The 24,963-nt window shown below is 38.4% G+C and overlaps 1 protein-coding gene across 1 annotated transcript in view; it reads right to left on the bottom strand.

Annotated features, from left to right (window-relative positions):
- Positions 1-716: 716 nt before the first annotated feature.
- AKAP6 (A-kinase anchoring protein 6) overlaps positions 717-24,963 on the bottom strand; it is a 303,477-nt gene continuing 279,230 nt past the window's right edge. The window contains exons 13-14 of the mRNA XM_054028181.1: positions 8,480-11,901; positions 717-2,046 (exon numbers count right to left, since the gene is read on the bottom strand). Coding sequence (XP_053884156.1) covers positions 8,518-11,901 — 3,384 coding nt within the window. The 3' untranslated portion in view covers positions 717-2,046; positions 8,480-8,517. The remainder of the gene's footprint in view (positions 2,047-8,479; positions 11,902-24,963) is intronic.

Raw genomic sequence — 24,963 nt, 5'->3', positions numbered from 1 at the left:
CATTTTCCAATATTCTGTAAAGAGTGATTCAGACCTTCAGTGTGGCTTGGGTTTAACTTAAACACAGTTCTGGACTGTAACAGTGAGAATATGCAAGTGGAGAACACGTCATAGATTCAAAAAGGCAATTGCAAGGAATTTTTTCTCAATTTTTTAAGGGCTTCATTCTCATCTACATAAGGCTCTTTTACAGTGCTTTCGCCTTGTAAAGGGGACTTAGCAAAGATAAGAGTCAGGACCTACCTGTTTTTCTCACCATTATAAGTGAAAATATGCCTTTGGTAGCTTGAAACCGAAAAGTTTTTCTTACCAGTTCCTCCGCTATTACATGGACATGCCAATGAGGTATTTTAGGTCGTCGTCTAAATTCTGGCTAGGCTACTGGCATTTTATTTGATTGATTTTATTAAGAAAACCAATACTGAAGGATTTTGTTTGTTTAAAATAATCCCCCACGCACATAATAGAAAAAATATATATATATTAAACAGATAAAATAGAAAACAGCAGACCCAGTTTCTGGCTTATTAAATGTAGCCTCCACTTACAATAGAGATTTTTAGGAAAGAGTCATTTTTGCAGAGATACTAGATAGAGCATTCAGCATTGTTTTAGCCACCCAATATAGTTTTAGAACAAGATAAAAACATTTAAAATGTACATAATCTAAATTATTCAAACATCCTAACTGTAAAAGAGCTTATATAAATATATACAAAGCTCATTCAAGGGGACTATGTAAATGAATGAAATTTTAAGAGACAGAAAGTTTCCTAACATCCAACATCAAACTATTAATAATAAAGAAATAAAGGTTTAAGATATATGTATATTTGTCCTTTGGGAACTGGTGTTGCAGTTCACTAGATTCATCTGTCTGAATGTTTGCATTTCCATGTGTGACCAGAAAGATTTTGAAACTCCTTAGTTTGCATGACCTTTACTTTGGAGCCATGTAGCCCAAAACTCTTGACTGATATGGAAACTCTAGACTCTATGAAAGATTGCAAACAATAACTCTTCTGTATTTTGATGCAGTATTTTTTTTCTTCGAACGTAGGTAAAACAGATAACCAATTTTGCTTTTTTTCCCCAATAAACGATGTTTATTATGCCAATTCTAATTATCATGCAATCTAATGGTTTTAAGGCTTATATTTTCAACATCACTGAACATCACAAACATGAAAGCATTTTATACTGTCATTATACATCAATGTTTGTACTTGGTTATACATATATACAGAAATTATTCACACATCTTAACCTTGCTATTTCCTCCTTTGAAACCAACATAATTTTACTCTGAAAGCAGCTTTTTAATAAATGGTATAAGAAATACAGCAAGGCACACTTTTTTAAAAACTTTTTTCCCTTTACCACCTCAAGAAGCATAAAAACCCAAAATGTTGTACTTAATTCAGTAGAATGTCAACAGTTCCTAATATACAACACCATGTAGTTGTTTCTTGAAGTGTTGCATAGATTAAATTTTAAAATGAAATAAATGGCATTGATTTTAATTGCTTAACTTTTAGATGTATTGAATTAGGAGGACTAATGACTTTTCCTTTTGCTGCAATCAAATAAAATTGTAATTTTAAACACAAAATAGTTTCAACAAAAATATGCATTATACATATATATATATTAAATTTGATACATGAAATAAGAGAGTACTGACCGGTACAGCTTTGTAAAGATGAATCAGACTGATCATGATGAATTTGTGGAATTTCAAAACTTTAAAGAATGTAACGGGTGATAAGTATTACAGAAGCATTCAATTTAGGTAGGGTGGGTAGTTAGAGGTAGCTTGGGAGGGGAATCCACATGAAAGCAAATGGCTTTACTATACTACAAAATGATTACTGAATTAGGACCAGCATATGTAGCCTGATCAGAAAACCAACATGGACAAATCACATTCGGAAAGAAAATGTATCTTGAGAGTCAGTGTAACGAGAGGCAGTGAATGATGCAATGGCATTGGAGGTCATCCCATGGTTAACAGGATGAACCTGCACCTGAACAGCAGCCAAGTTTCTAAAAGGAAATGAAAAAAAAAAGTGAAAGTATGTTACATAAAATACAGTTTTATTTGCAAAACACAAGCTCTTCCAGAACAACTGAAGATAGCCATTATACGATTACATGCCAAAGCCTTTAAATGCACAGGCATACAGCATGCGAACAACGATTTTTAAATGCCTAGATTCAAGTTAGAGTAAAAAATGTCTTTGTACTGATGTAGAAAACTTATTGATTTTTTTAAGAACGTAGTTTCAAAACAAACAAGGGAAATCATCAAGTCTGACCTTTTCCCTGGATCCTGTCCTTATACTTACCTGTGAACTTACCTTCAGCACACTCAAAGGTGCTCCGATCAATAATAAAATATGGATCTGCCACAGCCAAACAACAAAAAGGGATACACAATATTTAACGGACACACATAATTTATGTACGTATATACAATGAGATTTTAATATAAAAGGCGAAGAGGGGTATCACAGAACTATTTGGACATTTCTGGCACCAGTAATGAGTTAACTTTTCATACTATGGAATTTATCCAGCTTGGAGTTTAGGGTTAAACTATTCATCAAAGAGCAGAGGCTTATGATGAGGATTATGAAGAAATAACTGTCGGAATACAGCTAAAAGATTAGTGCAAAGTACATCTCTTAGGCATTTCCTAGGAGGCACTCCAGACATGCATTATATGCCTTCCAAATTAAGCAGAAATATCTGGATCTATCCAGTTACCTTCTCCTTTGATCTTATTTGCTGTAACTGACCTCTCTATTTTTATAGAAAAAGTAAATTACATGAAATCAGTGCAAAAACAACATGCAGAATAATGAAGATATCAAATTTGCTCTTTAAAAACTTTGGTGTGGGTTTTAATCAGATCTATAGTGAGAAGTCTCACTGTTGGACAGTTAACCTGTTTTCCAAAATCAAAACATCCACAGATGATAATATAAACTAGCTATTTCTACCATTTAGGTATTATTAAGATTTTAAATAAGTCCTCTGGTGGAATTTTCTGCTATAGTGAAATAAAATATCATGACTATGTTGTAAAAAAAGATAAAGAAACACTGTTGTTTCTAGTGCCCTATTAAATCTGCAAAGATAAATGGTAAGAAAAGGTTTAGATCATTCCTGCAGCCTAATTTTTTTATATTTAAATTATTATTCATTAGTGTCTGTATTCCACTGGCCTTGAATACTGTTTTTTTCATAGAATTATGTAACTACTAATACTTTGCATTTAGATATCACATTCTATCCATGGATCTCAAAACAGTTTTCGGTGAATGATTTAAGCCTCAGGATTCCCCTCTCAATTATTATCCCTGATATTTCATTGTTAAAGAAACTGAGGTAGAAAGGGATTGAGTGATCTGCTCAAGGCCATACAAAAAGTCTGACTAGCAATCTTGTGCTTTAGCCACAGGACCATCCTTTCCCTCTAGGTTCCTCCTGGCTACAGTCAGTTGCAGGATATTTTAACTCCCGCTGCAGGATTATGGGATAAAACCAGTTTATTTTTCTTCAACCAAGTAATAATTTTTTTCCAAAGTATGTGAAATTTAAATTGTATGTTCTATACAAAAGGACGGAAATATCTTTTGTGACTTACGTGTGACCATAACAGATTGCACACAGAAATCTAATGTATTTTCCAGAAAAGACTCTAGGAACATCACATAAGGTGATCCCTGCACACACTGAATATATGACCATGAATCCTGATTCCATTGGTGAGTCATGGGTCATAGTGACAGCAAAAGATTGCATGATCTCATATGCAGGAAGGCTGTTCTTTCAAGCTGTCCTCTCCTTGAGAAACAAAATCAGTATCACTTTCTGAGCACCTCTGCTGTATATTGGCTCATATAGTAGAATAATCATTTCTAATAGAGGTATTTTTGAAGCTGCTTATAGAATTGCTGTTACTTTCCCTTAATGGTCAGTTTTACAGCAAACTGATGAAGAACAAAATTGCAATTTAAATACATTTGGTAGAAAATACATTTCCTCCACTATAGCTTTTATCCTCTTATACAACCAAGGCAAACATAGACTGAAAGAAGATAAAATTAGCCAAGCTACATCAGTAAGTATGCCTTTTGTCAGCTTTGCATTCCAAGTATATTTTTAGAGTATACCTATACTATAGGTTATTTTTCTCTTAGTATTGCAGCTACACTTGGAATTACACATTTTAATGAGCTTACAGCACAGGTGCTACAGGAAAAAATAATGGTGTTTGCCATTTATCTTTCAAATTAAATAATGTGTTTTTAAATAGTAACTTTTTTCATAATATACTTATGGGAACAACATTTATCTGTCACATTTTAAAAGATGTATTAGTAATAAATGTAAATTACCTTTAGAAAATCAGTAATTAGGCTCATCAAAAAATAAACAATCTGCCACCAAAAAGATAATCTTTAGCATAGTTAAGTATAATAACTGTTATTTGAATAAGTTAACAAATTAGGATAGATTGCTTCTGTAATTCATTCCCCATAGCATGAGAGATGAAGTTACAGCACCAAGCTCTTATTGGGGGAAGGGAATTCAGACTTTAGTGAATCACAGATCTCATATGTGGCAGCATGGATTTTCATTTTTTTTACTTGCTTGAGGTACATTCCCAGCATTGCAGCTAGGAATAATAAAATCTATGTGTAATTTTAATAGAAACAATACTATCTAACATTTAACAAACAATAAATAGCTTCTTAAATAAAGAGTAGCATGTAATAAAAAGGGCTTTTTATTATTTAAAAAAGCCTGTAACCTTAAGGCAAAATAAAAATTATTCTATGACTCCATCAAACTATCATGTACAGTCTCAGCATTTCCTTTCACTGAATTTCATGAGGGTGTGTAAATATCTCTATTCTTTATACTCAATTCTGGTCCTCAGGCCTGATTAATTGTACGTTGTCATAACCTAGTATTAATGAAAACACAGCTTGCTACCAGGTAAGTAACTGTAATATCTGTAACAGTGGATGGCAAGTTTGTGCAGTGCTTTGAGATTCTCAGATGAAAAGCACTATTGAAGTGCAAAGTTATATTACTATCATCATTAGTGAAAGAATGAGGACAAGAAGAACAGGCCAGTCACACACACACTATGGTAATTCTCTTTCTCAGGTTAATATAATAATAAATAAGTGATGAAATTAAGAACTCTAACAAAAGATTAATTCAAATTTACTTTGTCTACTGTATAAACTTACAAACTTGAGCCTTTTGTCCTCATCTCACTTTTCAGATAGATACTTCCATGTATACATAGTCCTCTGAATATAGGCACTTGATCATATACTCTCATCCATCTCTTTTGTAATTTCTCAGTTGAATTTCAGCTGCTTCTCCAGTGATTTTGGAGTGGATGGTATCACTAAGCCAGTAGATGTGTATTAAGGTTTCATTTAAATATTTGCTTAATTGGCAATTGTCAGGTCGTGAACACCCACAATCTGTTCAAACATCTTTTCTCTGATGTCACAATTCCAATATAATGCAACATTATACACACATACGTGCAAAGGAAAGTGTCAGGATAAAGATCACAGAATTACAGAAATGTAGGGCTGAAAGGGACTTCGAGAGGTCATTTAGTCTAGTCCCCTGCACTAAGGCAGGATCATCTATATCTAGACCATCCCTGATAGGTGTTTGTCTAACCTGTTCTTAAAAACCTCCCATGTGGGGATTCCACAATCTCCCTTGGAAGCCTATTCCACAGCGTAACTATCCATATAGTCACAAAGCTTTTCCTAATATCTAACCTAAATCTCCCTTGCTGCAGTTTAAGCTGACTACTTCTTGTTCTACCTACAGAAGACATGCAGCACAACTGATCACAGTCCTCCTTATAACAGCCTTTAACATATTTGAAGACTATCAGGTCATCCCCCCGTCTTCTTTTCTCAAAGTTAAACATGCCTATTTTTTAAATCTTTCTTCATAGGTCAGGTTTTCTAAACCTTTTATCACTTTTGTTGCTGTCCTCTGGACTCTCTCCAAAGATTCTGTCTTAAAGTGCGGAACCCTGAACAGGACATAGTACTCCAACTGAAGCCTCACCAGTGCTAAGTAAAGCAGGACAATTACCTCCCATATCTTGCATACTAAGGCTACGTCCTCACTACGGGTGGGGGAGGGTGTCGATTTAAGATATGCAAATTCAGCTATGCGACTAGCGTAGCTGAATGTATCTGAGCCGACTTACCCCGCTGTGAGGACGGCGGCAAATCGACCTCCGCGGCTCCCCCGTCGACGGCGCTTACTCCTACCTGCGCTGGTGGAGTATAAGCGTCGATTCGGGGATCGATTGTCGCGTCCCGACGAGACGCGATCATTCGATCAACGGGAGCTCGATTTCTACCCGCCGATTCAGGTGGGTAGTGTAGACGTAGCCTAAGGCTCCTGTTAATACACCTCAGAATTATATAGTCTTTTTTGCAACTGCATTCCCATTGTTGACTCCTATTCAATTTGTGATCCACTATAACCCCCAGATCCTTTTCAGCAGTACCACTACCTAGCCACTTATTCCCCATTTTGTATCTGTGCCTTTGATTTTTTTCTTATTAACTGTAGTACTTCACACTTGTTTTTTATTTAATTTCATCTTGTTGAATTCAGATGAATATTCCAATTTGTCAAGGTAATTTTAAATGCTAATCCTCTCCTCCAAAGTGCTAGCAAACCCTCCCATGCTTGGTGTCATCCGCAAATTTTACAAGCATACTCTCCAGTCCATTATCCAAGTCATTAGGGAAAATATTGAATAATACAGGACCTCAGACTGACCCCTGCAAGACTCCACTAGATATGTCCCCCCAGTTTGACAGCAAAACATTGATAATTACTCTGAGTGTGATCTTTCAACCAGTTTAACCCCATCCTTAAAGTAATTTCAACAAGACTATATTTCCTTACGAGAATATTATTTGGGATGTGTCAGATAATTGTTGTTGTAACAAGAGAGCTTTAGCAGAGGCACAAGTATATGTGTGAATACAGAGAATCATACAAGTATGGACAAAAACTATAGCAATGTCATATTAGCTGAGGAAATGCAAAAGCTACACTTCCAAAACCAACAATCTCATTTTGTATATATAGGCCCAACTCCTTTGATACATCTGAAGAACACATTGCACAGCTCGGAAATGGGGATGCAAAAGTGGAATTGGCAGTTCCCCAATTCTAGGTCATTGTGTACCAAAGACCTCAAAGGATCAATATGGCAGCCAGGGATCCATGAAGAGTAAGAAAGCCCTGATCACACTTTCTTTCTCCCAGCCACACCCCCTGCACAAGCAGCTGGGTTGAGTGTGGCATAGGTGCAGCTATGCTAGCTGTAAACTGTTGGAAGATCCCTCTGCACTAATGTGATTCTTGCATAGCCATCTATGCTGGCTCTAGCACCACTTTGAATTAGTGGTGAGGTGCAGAGCATATGCTGTTTTCTATTTCTGTTTTTCTGGCTAAATATGCAGTTTAATATTTCTTTTCATTAGAGATTTATGTGAGCCAGAAAACCAGATCTGAACTTCTTCAAACTTTGGCAAAGATTGGAGCCAAACTTCACATCTTAGGCTCATCTCTACTACTTATGTTCCAAAATATACATCATAAAATATACCAGAAAGGAGCAATTAATATTGCTATTGTAGCCTTTACTTTTCACCTTCCTCTACCTTTTGTGTCCTTACTGTACAACCTTAGTCTTGCATTTGCAATAACCCTCATGGTAAAGCTTTCTTATTTTGGTAACACTAATCATTTAGCCTGTCATTCCTTTTTCTTCATAATTGCTTAGCAGGTTTAAATCCAGAATCATAGGATATAGACATTAGCAGATAAGTTAATACCTCTCCATTTAATCTGGTTAGCCACTATCCCAGAGGTTTGTTTTCACAAGATTATTTGCAAACACAGTAGAACACTGATATTATGAAGGCTTCATGGGATTGCCAAACTTCTGATTGTCCAAATGTTTTGGATAACAGAGGGTCGCTGATTATAGCAGAAGACCAGCTTACTGTGGAGAAGAGAGGAGAAGGGGGTGTCCCTAAGTAGAGACAGCTTCTACGAGGCTGGACAGCTCAGCAGCATAAGAAGGAGAATGGGAGCTACCTGGGAATATCAACCCTATGGAATTTCCAAGATCAGCAGAACAGAATTTTGACTCCAATGGATTTTGTGTGTTCCACTGGAGTGGAGCTTCAGTCCATGCAACAACCAGGGGCAAAACCAGTATCTCGAATACATTAGTTGACCAGAGGTATGTAAACTGGGATTGTGATCAATCAAATATATATAAAGCATGGTGCTATCATAAAACAAAGGTCCCGGATGGTGATTCATACCCTTTCATTATACAAACATATAAAAATAAGTCATATGCAAAGCCATACTGTACAGTACATACCTGTTTGAGATAATGTATGTGCATGGGAGGGTTACATTCTATCTGTGCATATTAATGTGCCTCTCAGTGTGAAGATTCAGGAGTTTTTCTTCACAAGTAAGTGTTTCAGTGTCCTGGTGCAATACATCTTGATCTTTCCAGTGCTCTGGCTTTAATTGAAAACCTATAGCTGAACCCTTTGCAGAAGCAGCAATACTTCCTTTAGACTTCCCAGTTCCAAGTGACTTTCCTGTACTTCCTTTTTTAGTGCTAAACTGCAGAGAATTCATGTCTAAGCCTTCATTATGGCTATCCAAAGTCAGTGAATCATCAATAATATTTTTTAAATTGTTTGATACCTTTTGGTTGGCAGGATTGGGCACATTTACATCAATGTCATTACTTAAGAAAGAAAAGCTACTACATTTAGCAGAAGTTTTAGGTTCAGCCAATAATTCTAGGACTTTGCCTGCTGCCAGAGATCCTTCAGGAGTAGCGGAAGAGAAATGTGGCTGCTGCTCAACTCGCTCTTCCTCAGGACAAGCTTCAAAAAAACATTCAATGTTTTCTCTCTCATCTGCAAAGTCCAGTGGCACTGGAGTACTGCTCTTTTCCTCTATGTATTTGGTTACCTCCCCACAGTCACTATCATGAGAGGAGAGAGAAAGATAAGAATAAAAATCCCCCTTTCTTAGTTGTATGGGCCGGTGAGAATGTTCCATTACCTTTTCCTTGATTTGAGTTAATGAAGTAGGAGTGGCTGTCTCACATTCAGGCTGTGATTTACTCTTCAAGGCTGTTGATGCCATGTCAATTATCTCCATCACAAAGTTGTGCACTGAGCAATCTTCCACATTTCGTTTATCGAAAGCAACAGATTCACAGTTGCAACATGAATCACTACCACTTGCTGAGGTGTTCTCTTCTGCTTCATTTGGTTTAAAAGTTACACAGCAATCGGTAGGTTTTTCAATAGTGCTTGTTCTGCTTTGTTGATCATTAGGTAAATATTTTAGTAAAGAAGTATCTTGTGTATCTATACCTCTCATTTCTGATGCAGGCTCCATACAAGGCTTTCTAATGGGAGTATAAGCAATGCAATGATCGTCAGATTGAAGTTGATTTTGACATTCTTGTAGAAGACTTGTGGATATATTTGATGGTTGAACAGTCTCCTTACCATCCATATGTGAATCATCTGAACTATCTGTAAACGCTTCGCAGATGCAACATTCGTTTTCAGCTCCCTTACCATCAAGTAAGCCAACATTTTTGGGAGTGGATGAAGTTCTAATAAGCTCTTCCTTTTGACTGTCTGGAGTATTTTCAACATTTCCATTCTCCATGTCATCCACAAACTGATCTTTAGCAGCCTGAGAACTATCCTTTATAGTCTGACTTTTTGTCCCCAGCTCATGCCCATCTGATACGTTTTTACTGTTGCCATTATTTTCCGGTAGCTTATATACTGAACCATTCAAAAGTGTTTCAGTGCTCAATGTATCTATTGCTTTTGATGTCTCATTGCTACTTACATCTTTACTGCACTGAATTTCATCACTGAGGTTGCATCTTCTCTTCTCCCTTGTCAAAGAAAATTTTGGTCTAATCCAAGTCTGGAGTTCATTCTTTATGTAATCAAGTCCAGAAATTAAATTGCACTCTTCATAAATATCCTCATCAGTTGCAATACTAGAGTCGTCATCTTCATCTTTGATGCCCAGCTCCTCCTCTGTCAAGGTCAGGGTAGAACTTGAAAGCAAATCACTGTCATCTTCATCATCAGTGCAAGCAGAAGTGCAGGAGACATTAACAATCATGCTGACATTGACATCGCTCTCATCAGCTACTGACCGATTAAGATGTTTCCTAAATGATGCATTTGAATCTGGCACTTTATTTCTATGCAATACAATGTCCTCAGAGCAAAGAGAAAGGTCCTCACTGCTGCTGAGTTCAGTGAGAGAAGCAGCTGAATCTTCATTGATTGAGGATGCAATATCTAATGCTAACTGTCCGGCTAATGACATTTTTTGTGAGCTACTTTGGAGTGTGATATCAGAAATGCTGCGCTTTATCTTATGATCTAAGGGGCTCTGGATATTCTCTAAGCGATTCAGGAGGTCTAATGTCCTTTTGCTGAGTTCTCCAACAGAATCACTGCTTGCACTTATGTCTCCTGAGCCATGATGACTAAAAAGATCTTCATTGCTTTTGTATGAAGTTAACCAGCTTTCCAAAGATGCGCTTCGCTGAAGACCATCACCAGCTTTAAAAATACTTGAGCCAAACAAATCACCTGCCGCAGAAAGAGATTCTAATGAAGAGCTATGAGATAAACGTGAAACCTGTTTTGCATTCTGTATATCAGTTAATTTCCTAGAATCCTCCACAGATTTGCAGGAAGTGGGATCTGATTCCCTGGAGACACTTGCCAAAGTAAGTTCATGCATAAACTCATCTGGTTGTAACTCTGCAGATTGATGTTCAGCTTTACAGGGTATTTTATCAAAATAAAAACCATGAAGTAAAGTGCCCTCTGTACATGCTTTATCAGTTTGTGATTGTTTCATCATCACTGGCAATTTGAGTTTGGTGCCTTGGAGGTAAGAGTAATCATAAAATGTAAACACATCATGTTTTCCTTGTAATTCTTCTTCCAAACAATCAGAGGTATGTTGGGTAGCACCATTTAGATCTTCCTCTTTTCCACTTGCACAACATGAAGAAGAAGTTGAGTGACAATTATCTGAAAGTGTAATATGGTCGTCGTCTTCTTGTTTAATTTTTTGTTTTATCACATGAACTATGTCACTCATGTGGGCTTCCAGAGGCCCAATTTCAGGATTACTCTGGGTTCCTTCAATATCATTTATCAAAAAGATTTCAGAATCGTTTGAAGTTTCTGTATCACCTTCACTGACTATTCCGCTTTCACTCTCAGAATGTCTGCTTATGTTTCCACTATGGTACATATAATTGAATGGTTTTGCCAAAGTAGTCCTGCCTATTTGGTCTGGCAGAGATTTAGTAGAGGAAAATGGGGAGTCCTTAAGACTTTTATTTAAAATATTAGACTGTGTTACACTGGGGAAGTTTGAAGTCTTTTTCAATAAAGGTACATGTTTTTTTCCTGATAACTCTACATTGTGAAGGCTATAGACTTGGTAAATGTGAGGGCTAGGAGGTGATGTAATGCTGGAACAATACAGAGGAGTTTCATGATCACTGATATGTTCTTCTTGATTCAAGTCATTACCACCACATTCTTCTAAAGCAGATTTCTGTTTTGGATGATCCTGCTTTTGTTCTTGATCGAGTTCATTTAATTCTTCATTAATGCTAATCAGCTTATGACTTATATCAGTTTCATCCCATTCTAATGCATCTTCATTTGGACCATTTAGGTCCATCAAACCAGGATCAATAATATTCAGGGGCTCCTGTAAAAAAATTACAAAGATAAAAAATAATTATACATTAAAAAACATTCTAGAGAAATAAGGATAAATTCACTGCCTTTAATTTACATGTGTTCAATGTAAGTGCTTATTTCTTTGGAGCACTTACCACTATTCTATAAATACCAATGAGTTATGTATTATGTAAAGTTAAAATGGACATATGAGAGTGAAATCAATTAAATGTAAACATGGTCTCCATTTCTGTACTTTTTCTGTATATACCAGAATACATTTGCTCTTTGATTGAAAACCTGTGATACAGGATTTTGATTTCTCTCCAATAAAGATTGTTTTTGATAAATCAGGTTAGTACAACTTGCTTAAGAAACCTCGAAACTAATAGCTAAAAGGGATCCCATACAAATATATCAGTAGGTAAAAAATAACTATTAGCACTTTATTATATTGGATTTGAGAGAGATTATCTGTTTAGCCTACTTAAATTTAAAAGAGTCTAGATTAAAAGTAAACAACCATTAAAGGATTTTAAACTTTTTATAACAGAAACTTTTATGCTGCCAATGTTATAACAGCTAATCTAATACACTGACAGTCATAAAACTTGCTTAGGTATGGACTACCTTCACTGTGATGAATTTTTATTAGAATTTCTGTTTATTCTTTGCTTGCTGATAAAGGCAGTACTAATGACTGGTTAGTATGACTAATGAATGCTAAATCCTCAGCGGTGAGAACAATCAATCAGTCTAATCAAATACAACATTCATTTCAAATATTGTCTGTGCTGACACTGTACTCTGGGAAAGTGCTAATAAATAACTGAGCTAGACTTTTTTTTAAAGACTTTTGTCACTTTCCAATAATATTTGCAATTATGTTTATACAACACTTAAAACTAATCTCAAGAATATTTTCTTCTAGAGATAAACAGAAACAGATCTGTGTGAAAGGAAACATGATGGCAACGCATTCAGAAAGTCAGCACAAGGCCAGAGCACACTCGTTCAGTCCCACATTGAAGCTTTCATAAAAAAACCTAAGTGGTACACAGATCTTCAGCTGGCTTTCTGGACACAAGTGAATTTCATCTTATGGCATCATCCCTTCATTTTCCTCTCCATGCCCATGTAATCTTGCAAGGGAGAATTACAATTTAGGGAGGACTTTTGGCTCATCTGTGATAGACCTACTATCAGTCAGTGATGGTGACATGCGAAAGAGAAATCAGTTACTCAAGTCCTTAAATATAACACTGCTTTTCATGATGCCATAGCTCAATGTTTGTCAGGATGTTGTCTGGATCTGTAGATCTCAAGGATAGAACGCAACTGAAGAAATGAATAGTAAGGCTGAATGCTTTCTTCAATGGCATTCATCTGAAGACATTTTCCTGACATGTTTGTTTTAAACCAGTCTTACAGCTGAGTATCTTTACATTTAGACAATGGCCCAGATCCTGACTCTGTTCCAGCCCCTTTGCACTGCTCCTGAGGTGCAAAGTGGCCACAAAGCTAGCATAGCTAGCCAGCCCTATGTCAGCTACTCCTTTAGCCTCCTTGGCACAGAGTGTTATTATGGTCTGCAATCCTTAGTTGTTTAATGGCTCTTAATTGTTTATGGTCTTCCTGTTCTGACATATGGCACAGTCGCTCTTCCTTCAAATCCATCCAGAAAAAATTCTTACACAGAAATGATCTCTCCTGTGTACTGTATTGTCTGGGTCTAAACTAGATTGTAAGTTCCTTGAGGCATGAGTGCTTCCTTATATGCATGTACAGAGCTGAGCATGTGCTCAAACAACAATCTACACCACAGCTGATTTAGAAAGATATTGAAATAGAATTGGGCTGTAGCAAAAAGGAGGACTGGGGGGTGTAGTTATCAAACACTGAGTCTATTATATAAAGAATTTTTATGGTACTCTTTTTTTTTCTAGGATACTTAGTGCGTGATCCCTTCAATATGGCTCACTAGATCAGAAATCCCAGCTGAAACACCTGCTTGCTAGATGTATGTAGATGAGGGCACCAATGTACATCCACCTGGAGAGCTGAATGCTAAACTCAGATTTGGAGAAACGGGGACTATAGGGTACCAACTCTGATGGTTGGTACCCTATATTTGGTCACTACCACTATATTTTGGTAACCTGGGCCAGATTCCAACAATTAACCTGCAGGTAAAAATCCATATATCCAATTATCAACACCCTGAGCATTCAGTGCCACAGGAAGATTATGATTAAATAAAAACTAGTCTAAAACATGTTATCTAAAGACAGTCTACTAATTTTTCCCATTTTTCTCTCTGGATTTTCTTATTACTCCAGACAACTGTACACTTAGCATTTGGGATGCATTACTACAAACAGTCTCAAACCTCATTTGATTTGTACTGCTTTAAGCTGCTGCCAACTGCAAAAAAGAAATCTGTGAAGGCAGGAAATCAGCAGCAGATTCCACAGATTTTATGTGTTGCAGAATCTGATTTTATGTCTCAGAAATACATTTGGCTCTTCCTGGTTAGGAAGATAACCTTCCCCCTGTAAATTAGCACTCTGCTGCCTTGTTTGTTCTGCAAGTCAGACAGACTGAAACAATAAAACACACACAAAAGTGTGACCTCAGCCCATTCATCTTAACTGAGTGCTCTGTTACGTCAAAGCCTACTTTTTATCATTTAAATGTATACAGTTTTCTGAGAGTAAGTTTTTCCGAAAGAAGAAACACCCAGCTCAAGTCACTGAAACATTATTATAAATCATTTCACATTGTTGACCACAGAGTACATTTTCCCCTCCCTTTTACAAAACCGGGCAGGCTACTCAAATAAAGGAAGGCGTTTGGACACCATGACATCAGCCTGGGAGAGCAGCAACTGGGAGAGTGTATGGCTTATTGGAGTGCTGAACGGTGTGGCATACCACGTCCCACTGTGGTTGTACTCATGATGGCAGCAGGGGGGAACCAGAAATCTCAGGAGACTTTGTTTGTGTAAGGTGAAATGTCTTCCTGAACAGGCTCCTAAATGCATAGGCAGGATGCCAGGGCATCAGATTTATGATTATTTTATTACATTAGATCTTGTGGATTTTTCAGTAGAACATCTGAAATTCCAGACAAGATGGAACCTTTACTTCTAATCGCCCAGAGGGTGGGAGTCACAGCCTTTCTCCTCCCCACTATAGTCGGCCCTAATGTCTGTGCTACATTCTAAATGTCTGAATTAATGTTCCTTGGAAGGAGAGTCAAGATAGGGAGTAAAAGCAATGGCAGCATTTTCTTTTCACTGCTTTCCTTTCATCTCGCTATAATGTTGTGGGTCTTTCTTCTTCTTCCTATGGCACAGATGCGAAGCTGGCTTTCAATGAGATAATGTTTGGAATAACTCCAGACAGTTTTTCAGGGCTTTTTTTTTTTTTTTTTTTTTTTTTTTTTTACAGTAATTTATTTTGGTCCCACACACCTGACAATGACCTATGATAAAACTTCCCCCTCTAATTTCTTCTTTAATTTTATTTTTCTCCCATTTTTCTCCCATCTGAGAATTAAATAGCTAGAAATTACTTGACGTCTTAGGGTAAAAGGGTGGGTATTTAGTTAACTGCTCCAGAAAATAAAAGATTTCTGCATGACTGAGATAGGCCATTTGTGCATGAAAGGCCAGATCCTCAGCTGGTGTAAATTAGCAAAACTGCACTGACTTCAAAATTATACCATGTAATTTACATCACCTCAATCAATGCTGACTATGCTCCTCCATGGAAATTGCACTTGCTGATTCCAGGGGCATTTGACTTATTCTGGACCAGGATATCACTCCTTGAGTCACATTACCCAAGAAATGAACAGTCCATTATAGACAGATGTCCCGATCCTGAAAACCAGACACCAAAGGATAGTGAAAACATTTTCTGATTCTTGCACAAGCAAATGGGGACTACCATTGAAGGGCAACCTTGAGAGTTCTAGAGAGCATCAGGATTCTTCACAACGGTGAGTTGAATAGCGTGAATCATGGCCCCATTGAAGTCAGTGACAAAAATCCCATTAACTTCTGTGGCATTCACACCTGATATCAAACTGTTGGGGAGAGGAATCTATGATACTTACATATACTTTTTTGGATATTTAATCAAAATAGCTGGTTTAACTGACTGCCTGTGAGTATTTAAGCTGCCTGATATTTCAGTACTTTACCACTTCAATTTGTTTTATATATCTCACCCTTTTAACAATGAGTATCCTTAAAAACCCTGTGGGACATTGCTATAGCTGATGCGTATTGGTGGAGTTCCATTGACTTCAGAGGAGCTAGTTTTATTTACCGCAGCTTAGGATCTGGCCCAGCATTTAAATTCTAATTTCAGGGCCCATATCAAATAATGGGCTGAATCCTGGGGTAAGGGACTTGCCAGCAATGGGAGTTTGCCTGGCCAAGGACAGAGTAGAAATTGGGTGGGATTTTGGTAAGCACTTAGTGTTGACCTGACTGCTCCCATTGAAATCTATTGTAAAATAAGGCTAAGAGTGAGCACTTTTGAACCCCCCCCCCCCCCAACTGAGTAAAGATCTCAGGATTTGGCCTAATACAAGTAATAATTTAAGAGAGTATATGTATTCTCAAAAGATCACAAAGTACACCACAAATTATACACCAACACTATTAAATGCAACCCCATCTGGTGTGGAGTGCAACAGCCAAATGGCACACATGCAGACAAGAGAAATATTTTTTGACCTAACAAGCCAAGACACATTTCTATCCATATTATATATACCATGCTTCTATAATAGTGCCATGGAGCAAACAGCAGATAGCCTTCTAAGGTTCCATCCAGAAATCTACCAGACAGTAAATTGTATCTGACTTGGAAGTTGAAGGTGAAAAGTTGAATTCACCCTGCTGGGATTTGCACGTGTGGTTTTAGGGAGCCTAGGTATTTGCAACTTGGGCCCTGATCAAGCAAAAACTTTAAGCACATGCAGAACCTTACTCAGATGAGTAGTTCTATCATGTTCACTAGAATTACTCATGTGAGCTAGGTTAAATATGTGCTTAAATATTCGTAAGATCCAGGCTTTACTGCTTAAACCACTGATCTACCCTAAAAATGTTATCAGGGAGAAGCATACTGTAAAACCATTTAAAGATTTGTTTCCTCATCCCCTGTGATTGTTTAAGAAAAAAGTTTAAAAGGATAATGCATTTCTCCTGTACTGTTTTCTTTACTAATACAGAGATGGATTTGTCTTTTTCTCCAGTAAGCTATTATTAAAGTTAAACAATGATTCCCTGTGTTTCATTCTCATTTCAATGTACTATTTCAGTACAGATACTTTGTGTTGGTGAAATAGTCCTGTAGTGTAACCCCCACATACCATTATATTTTTTAAAGGAATTAACATTAAAAAGAGCTTTTACAATAATAAATATAAACTCTGTTCCCCTCCCGCTCCCACAAAATCCCTTAATTGCTGTGTACAAATTATCCAAATGTAACTGCACTTATGGAATGGGGGGAAATGAAAGAAAGAAACCATCCCCCACCTCCAAGAATGTATTCACATTCAAGAAAGACAAACATGATTTTGTTTTTTGAAAAATGCCAGCATGCCAAGTACTTCTGCTGAGGGAAGTAGTCATGTTTACAGTAGCCACTTCACTTCTGCTTCACTTATGTTCATTTTCTAAATAGGGTTCCTTGTATGATAGCCAACCAGCGACCTGTCCTCATCTCTCAACAACTACACTTCATAATTAATAAGCATTATTGCTGAAAGGACCTGCTCATTACAATATGATGGGTTATGCTGTACCGGACCTCATTAGAAAAACCAATCATTAACACATCTATTTACTATAATTAAGGTTAAAACAGGAGTTTATCTGTAAATCTGTGTTTATTTTTTAAGAAAATAAAAATCCAGGACTCAGGTTCATATTTTCCCTTGTTCTACTTTGAAATAATTAGCCTCAGTTCTACACTCTTCACACGCAAAAATTCCATCTACTTCAACAGGCATTATGTGTGCAAGACGGTGGAGTCCAATTTTTGAGGCACCAAAAGGAGGACTTCTATAGGGAAAAAACAGATTTTCCATCCCCCCCTCCATTATCCTTCCCTCCACTCATACCCCCTTTATTCTATCTGCAATATTTGTTTATACAGGTTCTTATAACAGTGCCCATCCCAGCAGCATGGCCAAGACTTCGCACTAAGGTCTGTGTGGGCGGATTCCTGCACCTATGAGGAGAGTCACTGGTTTTAGTGGGGCTGTGCTCAATTGTGGGTGTCCATGCACATGTTGCCAGTGGAGGACAGGGGTAATTGATGTTCTGTCATTGTTCAGTTTCTCACAGGCATGTCAATGCTTCAGGTTCTTCTCGACACTCAGAAATAAAAGGTGGAAGCAATACTAATTTTGGCTGTTAAAATGACACTTTTCTCTAGGCCATTTAGCAACTTTAAAAAACCCCAGAATTAATAATTTTAAGAATTTTTAAAGGGACAGCATCAATTTTAAAAAACAGTCTTATCTGAAAAATGTGTACTTACTATAGTTACTAGTAAAGCCTAGGATTATTGTCATTCAAAAAAATCAGAGGAACCCCCTCGTCCCCCTCCAATTTTTTCCTCTATTTTTAAAGTTTGTTTAATCTGTGCATTTGGGAGCACTTTGGGGTCAACTAGCTGTGTGCCTGCACCCGGGAGTAAAGGGGGCATAGAGAGTCCCCTAACTTCGCTCGATGGGCTACCCAATATGCCACATGTTGTGCAGGGAGAAAGTGAATGCGGAAAGTGTGGAGTTTTGGCTTCAGCCCCTTCCCCGTCAGCACAGCTGAGCCAACATGGAAAAGGAAATAACCCGTGCCAGGGAAATGGCTGGTGTAGCTTACTTCTCCCACAGATCACTGGAGAAACAGGGACTAAACTGGGTGACAGTTTGGTCCCTGTTCTGCTCCTGGAGTAGCATTTACCCAAGTTGGACTGCAAGCCCTTTCTGTGTGTAGTCAGTTGGGCCCCAATCCTACAACTAGATCCTCCCACGGGTTCCTGTGCAGGAGACTTAATCAGTTTCTCTCTTACTGAAGAGACCCTTTTAAATGTTGTCAGAGGAGGAGGAAAACTTCTGTGAAGTTTTTCAGAAGAAACATTCAGGATACACTATTTAAAAGCTGCTCTGTCAGGAACTGGATTTTTTTTTTTTTTTATTAGGCAATTTCACAAGATTCACATTGAGAGGGTCTTTTTAACAAAATAATTCAAACATTGCAACTGTTATGAATCCAAAAATAGGCTGCAATGAAAAAAGGTGACACTTTTTTAGTTCCATCACATTGTCATCCAAATAGGGTTTACAATCGCCGACCTACATGCCAAGTTGTGTAAGCGGGCTTTTTTTTCCTGATGATAACATCTGGCTACATGGCACATTTTACTGGCAATTGCTTTTGCTGCTTTGTAGTTTTCTTTTCATCTGTCAAGAGGTTACATGACAGGGTTTTTTGTGTTCCTGAACGTCATTTTGGTCTCACCTTTGCTTCTGTGGCATATGTGTATTTTTCTCCTTCTTATGAGAGAGTCCAGCACAAATCCTTAATGAAAAGCCTAGAAGGAGCATTCACAGCTTAACACAAAAACAGAAATTTGTGATGCATTTCCATATGCAGTAAAGGCCAAATCCTAAGGTCTTACTCAGATAAATTCCCATTCAAGTTAGCGGGAGTTTGCCTGCAGAAGCATCTCCGATTTGGACCAAAATGCACACACTGACCTTACTAACAGGAGAAAGAACAGTTTTTATGGTTACAGCACAGAATTGGAGCAGTTCTGTGGCTTTGTCTACATATAAACTTGTGCTAGTTTAACTAAGAGCTTGTCTACACAGGCAAACCGGCAGAACTACAGTGTTATAATTACACTGTTATAACTATACCAAAAAAAGTCACTTTTATTCTCTAACAGAGTGTCCACACACAGAGTTATACCAACATAGCTAGAGCAGTATGATATTACCACTATAGTTCTGCCAGTCAATCTCCCCATATACACAAGTCCCCATGGTGTCAAAGAGAACTATCTGTCCATCCTAATGATAAATTGAGATTCAGGAGAATAATTCTTGGAAACTGATTACCATGGAAAGCACTTTCCTGAGATTTTGCAGGCTCCTTCATTATGGCAAAGCATATGTTCTAAACATGGCAAGCCTCAAACTCAGCCCTAATCTCCAGTGGTAAGAAGTCCCAAAGCAGAAGGTCTCCACTGAATCCTCTCTGCCCTAGAGCTTCAGGCATCTTGTTCTGGGCTCCATTAACTGAAACATCCCTGTTGACAGTAGTGAGAGATAAGGGAGACCTGGAGGTTAGTAGGAATAGGGCTTTGAATTTTGAACTGGATCTGGGATTATAGTGGAAGCAAGTATAGGGTGCAAAGCACCAGTGTTATATACTCTTATCAATTTTTCTTGCTTAGGAAGTGGGCTGGTACGTGTAGTAACTGCCTTGGCTTCTGTGTAGTCTCCTTGGGCAGCCCAAGATAAAGTACTTTGCAGAAATTCAACCTCTAGGTGACAAAATAATGGACAACTGTGGCCAAGCCTGCATTTGAGAGGAAGGTAGCAGTCTGGCTAGGCAAAAATGCAAAAAGGCACATCTTTCCACAACTGCTGTTTGGGTGTTTGTGAGTGGTAACAAGTGTAGATAGGAATCAGAGGTTGTACAGCATTGTAACAAGTGAAGGGCAGAGGGCTATTAATATTAATGTTGTTAATATGCCAGCTTGAAGTTTAATGTATACAGCTCAAAGGCTTCCACATGACTTAGAGAAACTTTCGGAGTTGCACTGAAACAAATATTTGTGATGCATTTTTGTGTAATGTTGGAACATTTTTATTGTGTCCGGTTCCATGATAAATTAAAGTTCTTCCTCCCCTTTTTAAAATAAAAAAAAACCATTTTTTAAAAATACAGCTTCTTTCTGCATTGTTGAGTAAACCCACTGGATTAGCTGGGACTCCATAAAGTTTAGGAACTCATTTATTATGTTGCTAGATCAGACACTGCATTTATTCACACAGTGCATCTATAAAACCTAGCTTTCATTAGAGCTGTGGGGAGGCCCAGTCTTTCTCCCTTACTGGAGAAGGTGAAGCTCAAGAAGATAATTAAGCATGAAACAATGGGGAGGCTTGCTGGGTAAGCAGTAGTGTGAAAACAGTTACTCCTCACAAAAGAGGGGAAATTAGCTGGCTGGATAAAAAAGGAAGTGTCAGACTGGAAGACTGAAAAGACTGCCAGCGTAAGTAAATAGCTCTATGCATCATTAATGCAATTTTTTTTAACACTTAAATGCCACAGCTGTCTAAATTTAAATGCCGCTAAATGCTATGTGTTGAGAGATTAGTATACCATGTTAAAATAATTTATTTTAAACTTCCAACTTTAATCTTTCACTAATCTTGGCCACCCTTTACAAAATTCAGCAACCTCTCAGTATTGTATCCTTGTTTACAAAGCCAATGTAAACAGAGCATTCTAAAGTGATTCCGTTTGCTCATTATACCTTAACAAACACATTATTTTCCATTCTTAATACAGATATTTTTGTGAACAGAAACTTTTTGATTTTGCTCTTTCACAGAGTAAAGACTTACGATGTGTGCTTCCTTTCAAAACTTCCTTCTACCCGAATAGTGTTCCCTGAAGCAGCCACATTTTTGGCACAAGTTCAGTTATATGCAGTGCCAAAAGAAACAGAATAAACAAACACTGCTTAATGCAGCTGGCTAGGAAATTTACATATTACTGCACACCAGCATGAAGACCTGAATATGGATTAGAGCTACAGTGATGACACAAATGTCATATAGATAAAGAGAAACAAAATTCAGCACATCATTACTTACTTTTACTGATGATTTACATTTTACTATTTTATATATATGTGTGTATATTTATGCATAAATATTGATGTAAAGGTGTACATTTATATTTTATATAAATATCTGTATATGCCTCATTTTACAGAAAAACACATTAGAAATGTTTTACACAGTTTAAAAAAGGGGTGCAATTTTTCATATTTCTCCACTGGTAAAGCCAGTCTGCCCTATCATATATCCAAATATACAGATTTCTGAGACAGAGAAACAAAATAACTAACATTTTAAAAACTCTAAAGTTCCTTAAAATTGCTTTTGTATATATAAAAATATTACAGATCTAGGCTCTGATCCTGCAAGCATATGTGTTAGAAGGATATGTAGCTTCTAAGATAAAAGGTCCTACAATATTGAATGTTAAGGACCCAATCATGCAAATACTTCCACACATCCTGCAAATACGTATGCATAAGTGTTTGCAGAATCAGTCTTAAAATCCAACAGTACAGGAACTTTTAAGGTAGAAGTAATTACTATGTAGACCACTAGAAAAAAGGATTCCTTTCCCTTTTTAAAAAATCTTTTCCTTATTAACTCTTCAAGGAGAATATTAAAACATAAGCTGAGATCTTACCTCATGGCACTCACTGCAGGATTGGGGCCATAAAAGATACACTGCAATGAGCAAGGCATTTAAATTTATACAACAATCATTTTCAAAGGATCAAAAGTGTACAAGTCTGCTACTTTATATTTTTTAGCTTCTGTTTTTCTATCATCATTTTTTTAAAAACAACATTGGCTCAGAGCATAATCATGAGATCAGTGAATGTTAGGTACAAATATAATCTCCAGAATATTGCTTCTAGGAGAGACATGCTATAGCACAACTGTATGAATGAATCCATGCCACACCTTCATTCAGGATAGAATACTCAGGAATCAGAACTCACTACTAGGTTCAAATTTTCAAAAGCACTCAGGTCCCATTTAGACACCAAAATAAGTGGTCCAGAAGAGCTCATGTTGAAGGCTGAGTTCTTTTTGGGAATCTGGCCAGGAGGGTCACAATGAGAGCTACTATGTGCTGAGCACTTTTGAATATCTGGCCCTTAGCTGACTAAATGGGAACTGAGCCCTTTTGAAAATCTGGCTTTAGTCGTGGGTACTGTGCCTTTGAAAATCTGGCCCTTAGTGTATTTTCCTGTATTTTGTCATAGATGTTATTTTCTGTACTAAAACAGTACTTGACAATTCTTCTAATATTCTGCATAGATTGGAAGTGCATTAGATTCCATTTTCTGAATATTACATATTTTGCTACTAAGACTGACCTCAGTACCCATTCTTTCAGAGTAACAGCCGTGTTAGTCTGTACCCACAAAAAGAAGAATAGGAGTACTTGTGGCACCTTAGAGTCTCTAAGGTGCCACAAGTACTCCTGTTCTTCTTTTTACCCATTCTTTGTTATTCAGGAAGGTTTTATTCAGCCAACAGTTCTAATATACTGACTTTTGGAGACGGGGATGTCTTTGTGTTCAGACCTGTGGAATACCTTTACATATACAACTCCTCTGGGAATTCTGTGCCAAAAAATTAAAAAATCTGTGGCAAAAAAAAAATAAAAATCCTGCGCACAATATTTTAAAATTCTGTATATTTTATTTATCAATAAATAAATGTGAAAGCTCCCCCTGTGGGGAGCACAGGCCACCGGATGCACAGAGGTGGGAGATCACCCTGCGGCCACACTCCGCCTGAGATACAGACTCAGTGGTGAGGCTATACCCAATCCTGACTCATCACATTGGTTGGGCTTGCCTCAAAAACACCCCAGGGCCCTGCCCCTCCATGCCAGATGCACCAGTGAGAGGGACAGAGCCTTGCACACACTCTGAGCCCTGGCCCCCGATCCAGCTGTGGGGCAGGGAGGCTAAGCCCAGCAGGGTCCAAGTGTGGGGAGATACAGATGTGGGGTGAGAAGTTTCTGTGTGGTGCAATCTGGGTGTGGGCAGTTTGGTGGGGAGTCTGGGTCAGGGGGTTTCTGGATGCACAGGGGTTCATTGGGGGAATGGGACTCTGCTGGGGGTTCCAGGTGAAGGTGGAAGGGGCTCAGTAGGGCCTCTGGGTATGGGGAGGATGGTCTCAGCAAGTGGGGATATGGAGGGATGGGCTCAGTGGGGGGGTCCGTGTGCTGCGGGAGCAGGGCTTTCTGGGGTGGGGGATAAGGTGCAGCTAGTTGGGGCTCAGTGAGGTGGGAATCAGGTGCAGGAGGCTCATTGGGGTAGTCCAGGTGCAGGGGGAGTGGGGCTTGTCAGGGTGGGGGTTTGAGTGTGGAGGCTCAACTGATGGTAGTCAGGATGGGCAGTCTGGATACAGGAGGGAGGGTCTCATCAGGGGTCTGGATGCAAGAAGTTGTGGCTTGGCAGGAGGGGTCTAGATATGGGGGGCTCCAGATGCACAGGGGTTGGACGGACGAGGGAGCAGCTCCCCATACAGTGACTCTTCCCACCGCAGTTGAGGAGTGATGGGGTAGGAAGCGGGGTTGGAGGATGCAGCTTTCTGCAGCCTCTGCCCCCAGTCCAGCTGGGACTAGCAAGTAAGCCTGGTGCTGGATAGGAGCCACTGGTTGGGGCATCCCCAGCCCTATCTCCCCTGGGGTGATTTACTTCTGCGCCGGCTGTGCCAGGTGTCTGAAACGATACACCTGCTCTGCTGGGGAGGGGTGCATGACCAGTCCAGCTGGGACTAGCAAGTAAGCCTGGTGCTGGGTAGGAGCCACTGGTTGGGGCATTCCCAGCCCTATCTCCCCTGGGGTGATTTACTTCTGCGCCGGCTGTGCCAGGTGTCTGAAACGATACACCTGCTCTGCTGGGGAGGGGTGCATGACCACTCTTGTAGCTTCCTTGTCAGAAAGTCATTCATTTTGCAGGGAAGCAAATAAATCTGCGGGGAACATGAATTCTGCATGGGCACAGTGGTGCAGAATTCCCCTAGGAGTAAAATATTACTACGTTGTTGTTTATTTTGCAGCATGGAAAAAAAAGGTGGAATAGATTATCTGCTAGTTGGTGACATATCCAGCATTTACTATAGTTAACTAAACCTACCTTATATAGACATTCTGATGCTGACTTTCCCCTTTATGATGGTTTAAAACTCCAATTTCTGGCCTTTTTGAGACTGAATACTG

The sequence above is a fragment of the Malaclemys terrapin genome, chromosome 4 (genome assembly GCF_027887155.1).
Source record: "Malaclemys terrapin pileata isolate rMalTer1 chromosome 4, rMalTer1.hap1, whole genome shotgun sequence".
In the NCBI taxonomy this organism is placed as follows: domain Eukaryota; kingdom Metazoa; phylum Chordata; order Testudines; family Emydidae; genus Malaclemys; species Malaclemys terrapin.
The sequence above is the reverse complement of the archived record's forward strand: the minus strand, read 5'-3'. Positions and strand labels throughout refer to the sequence as shown.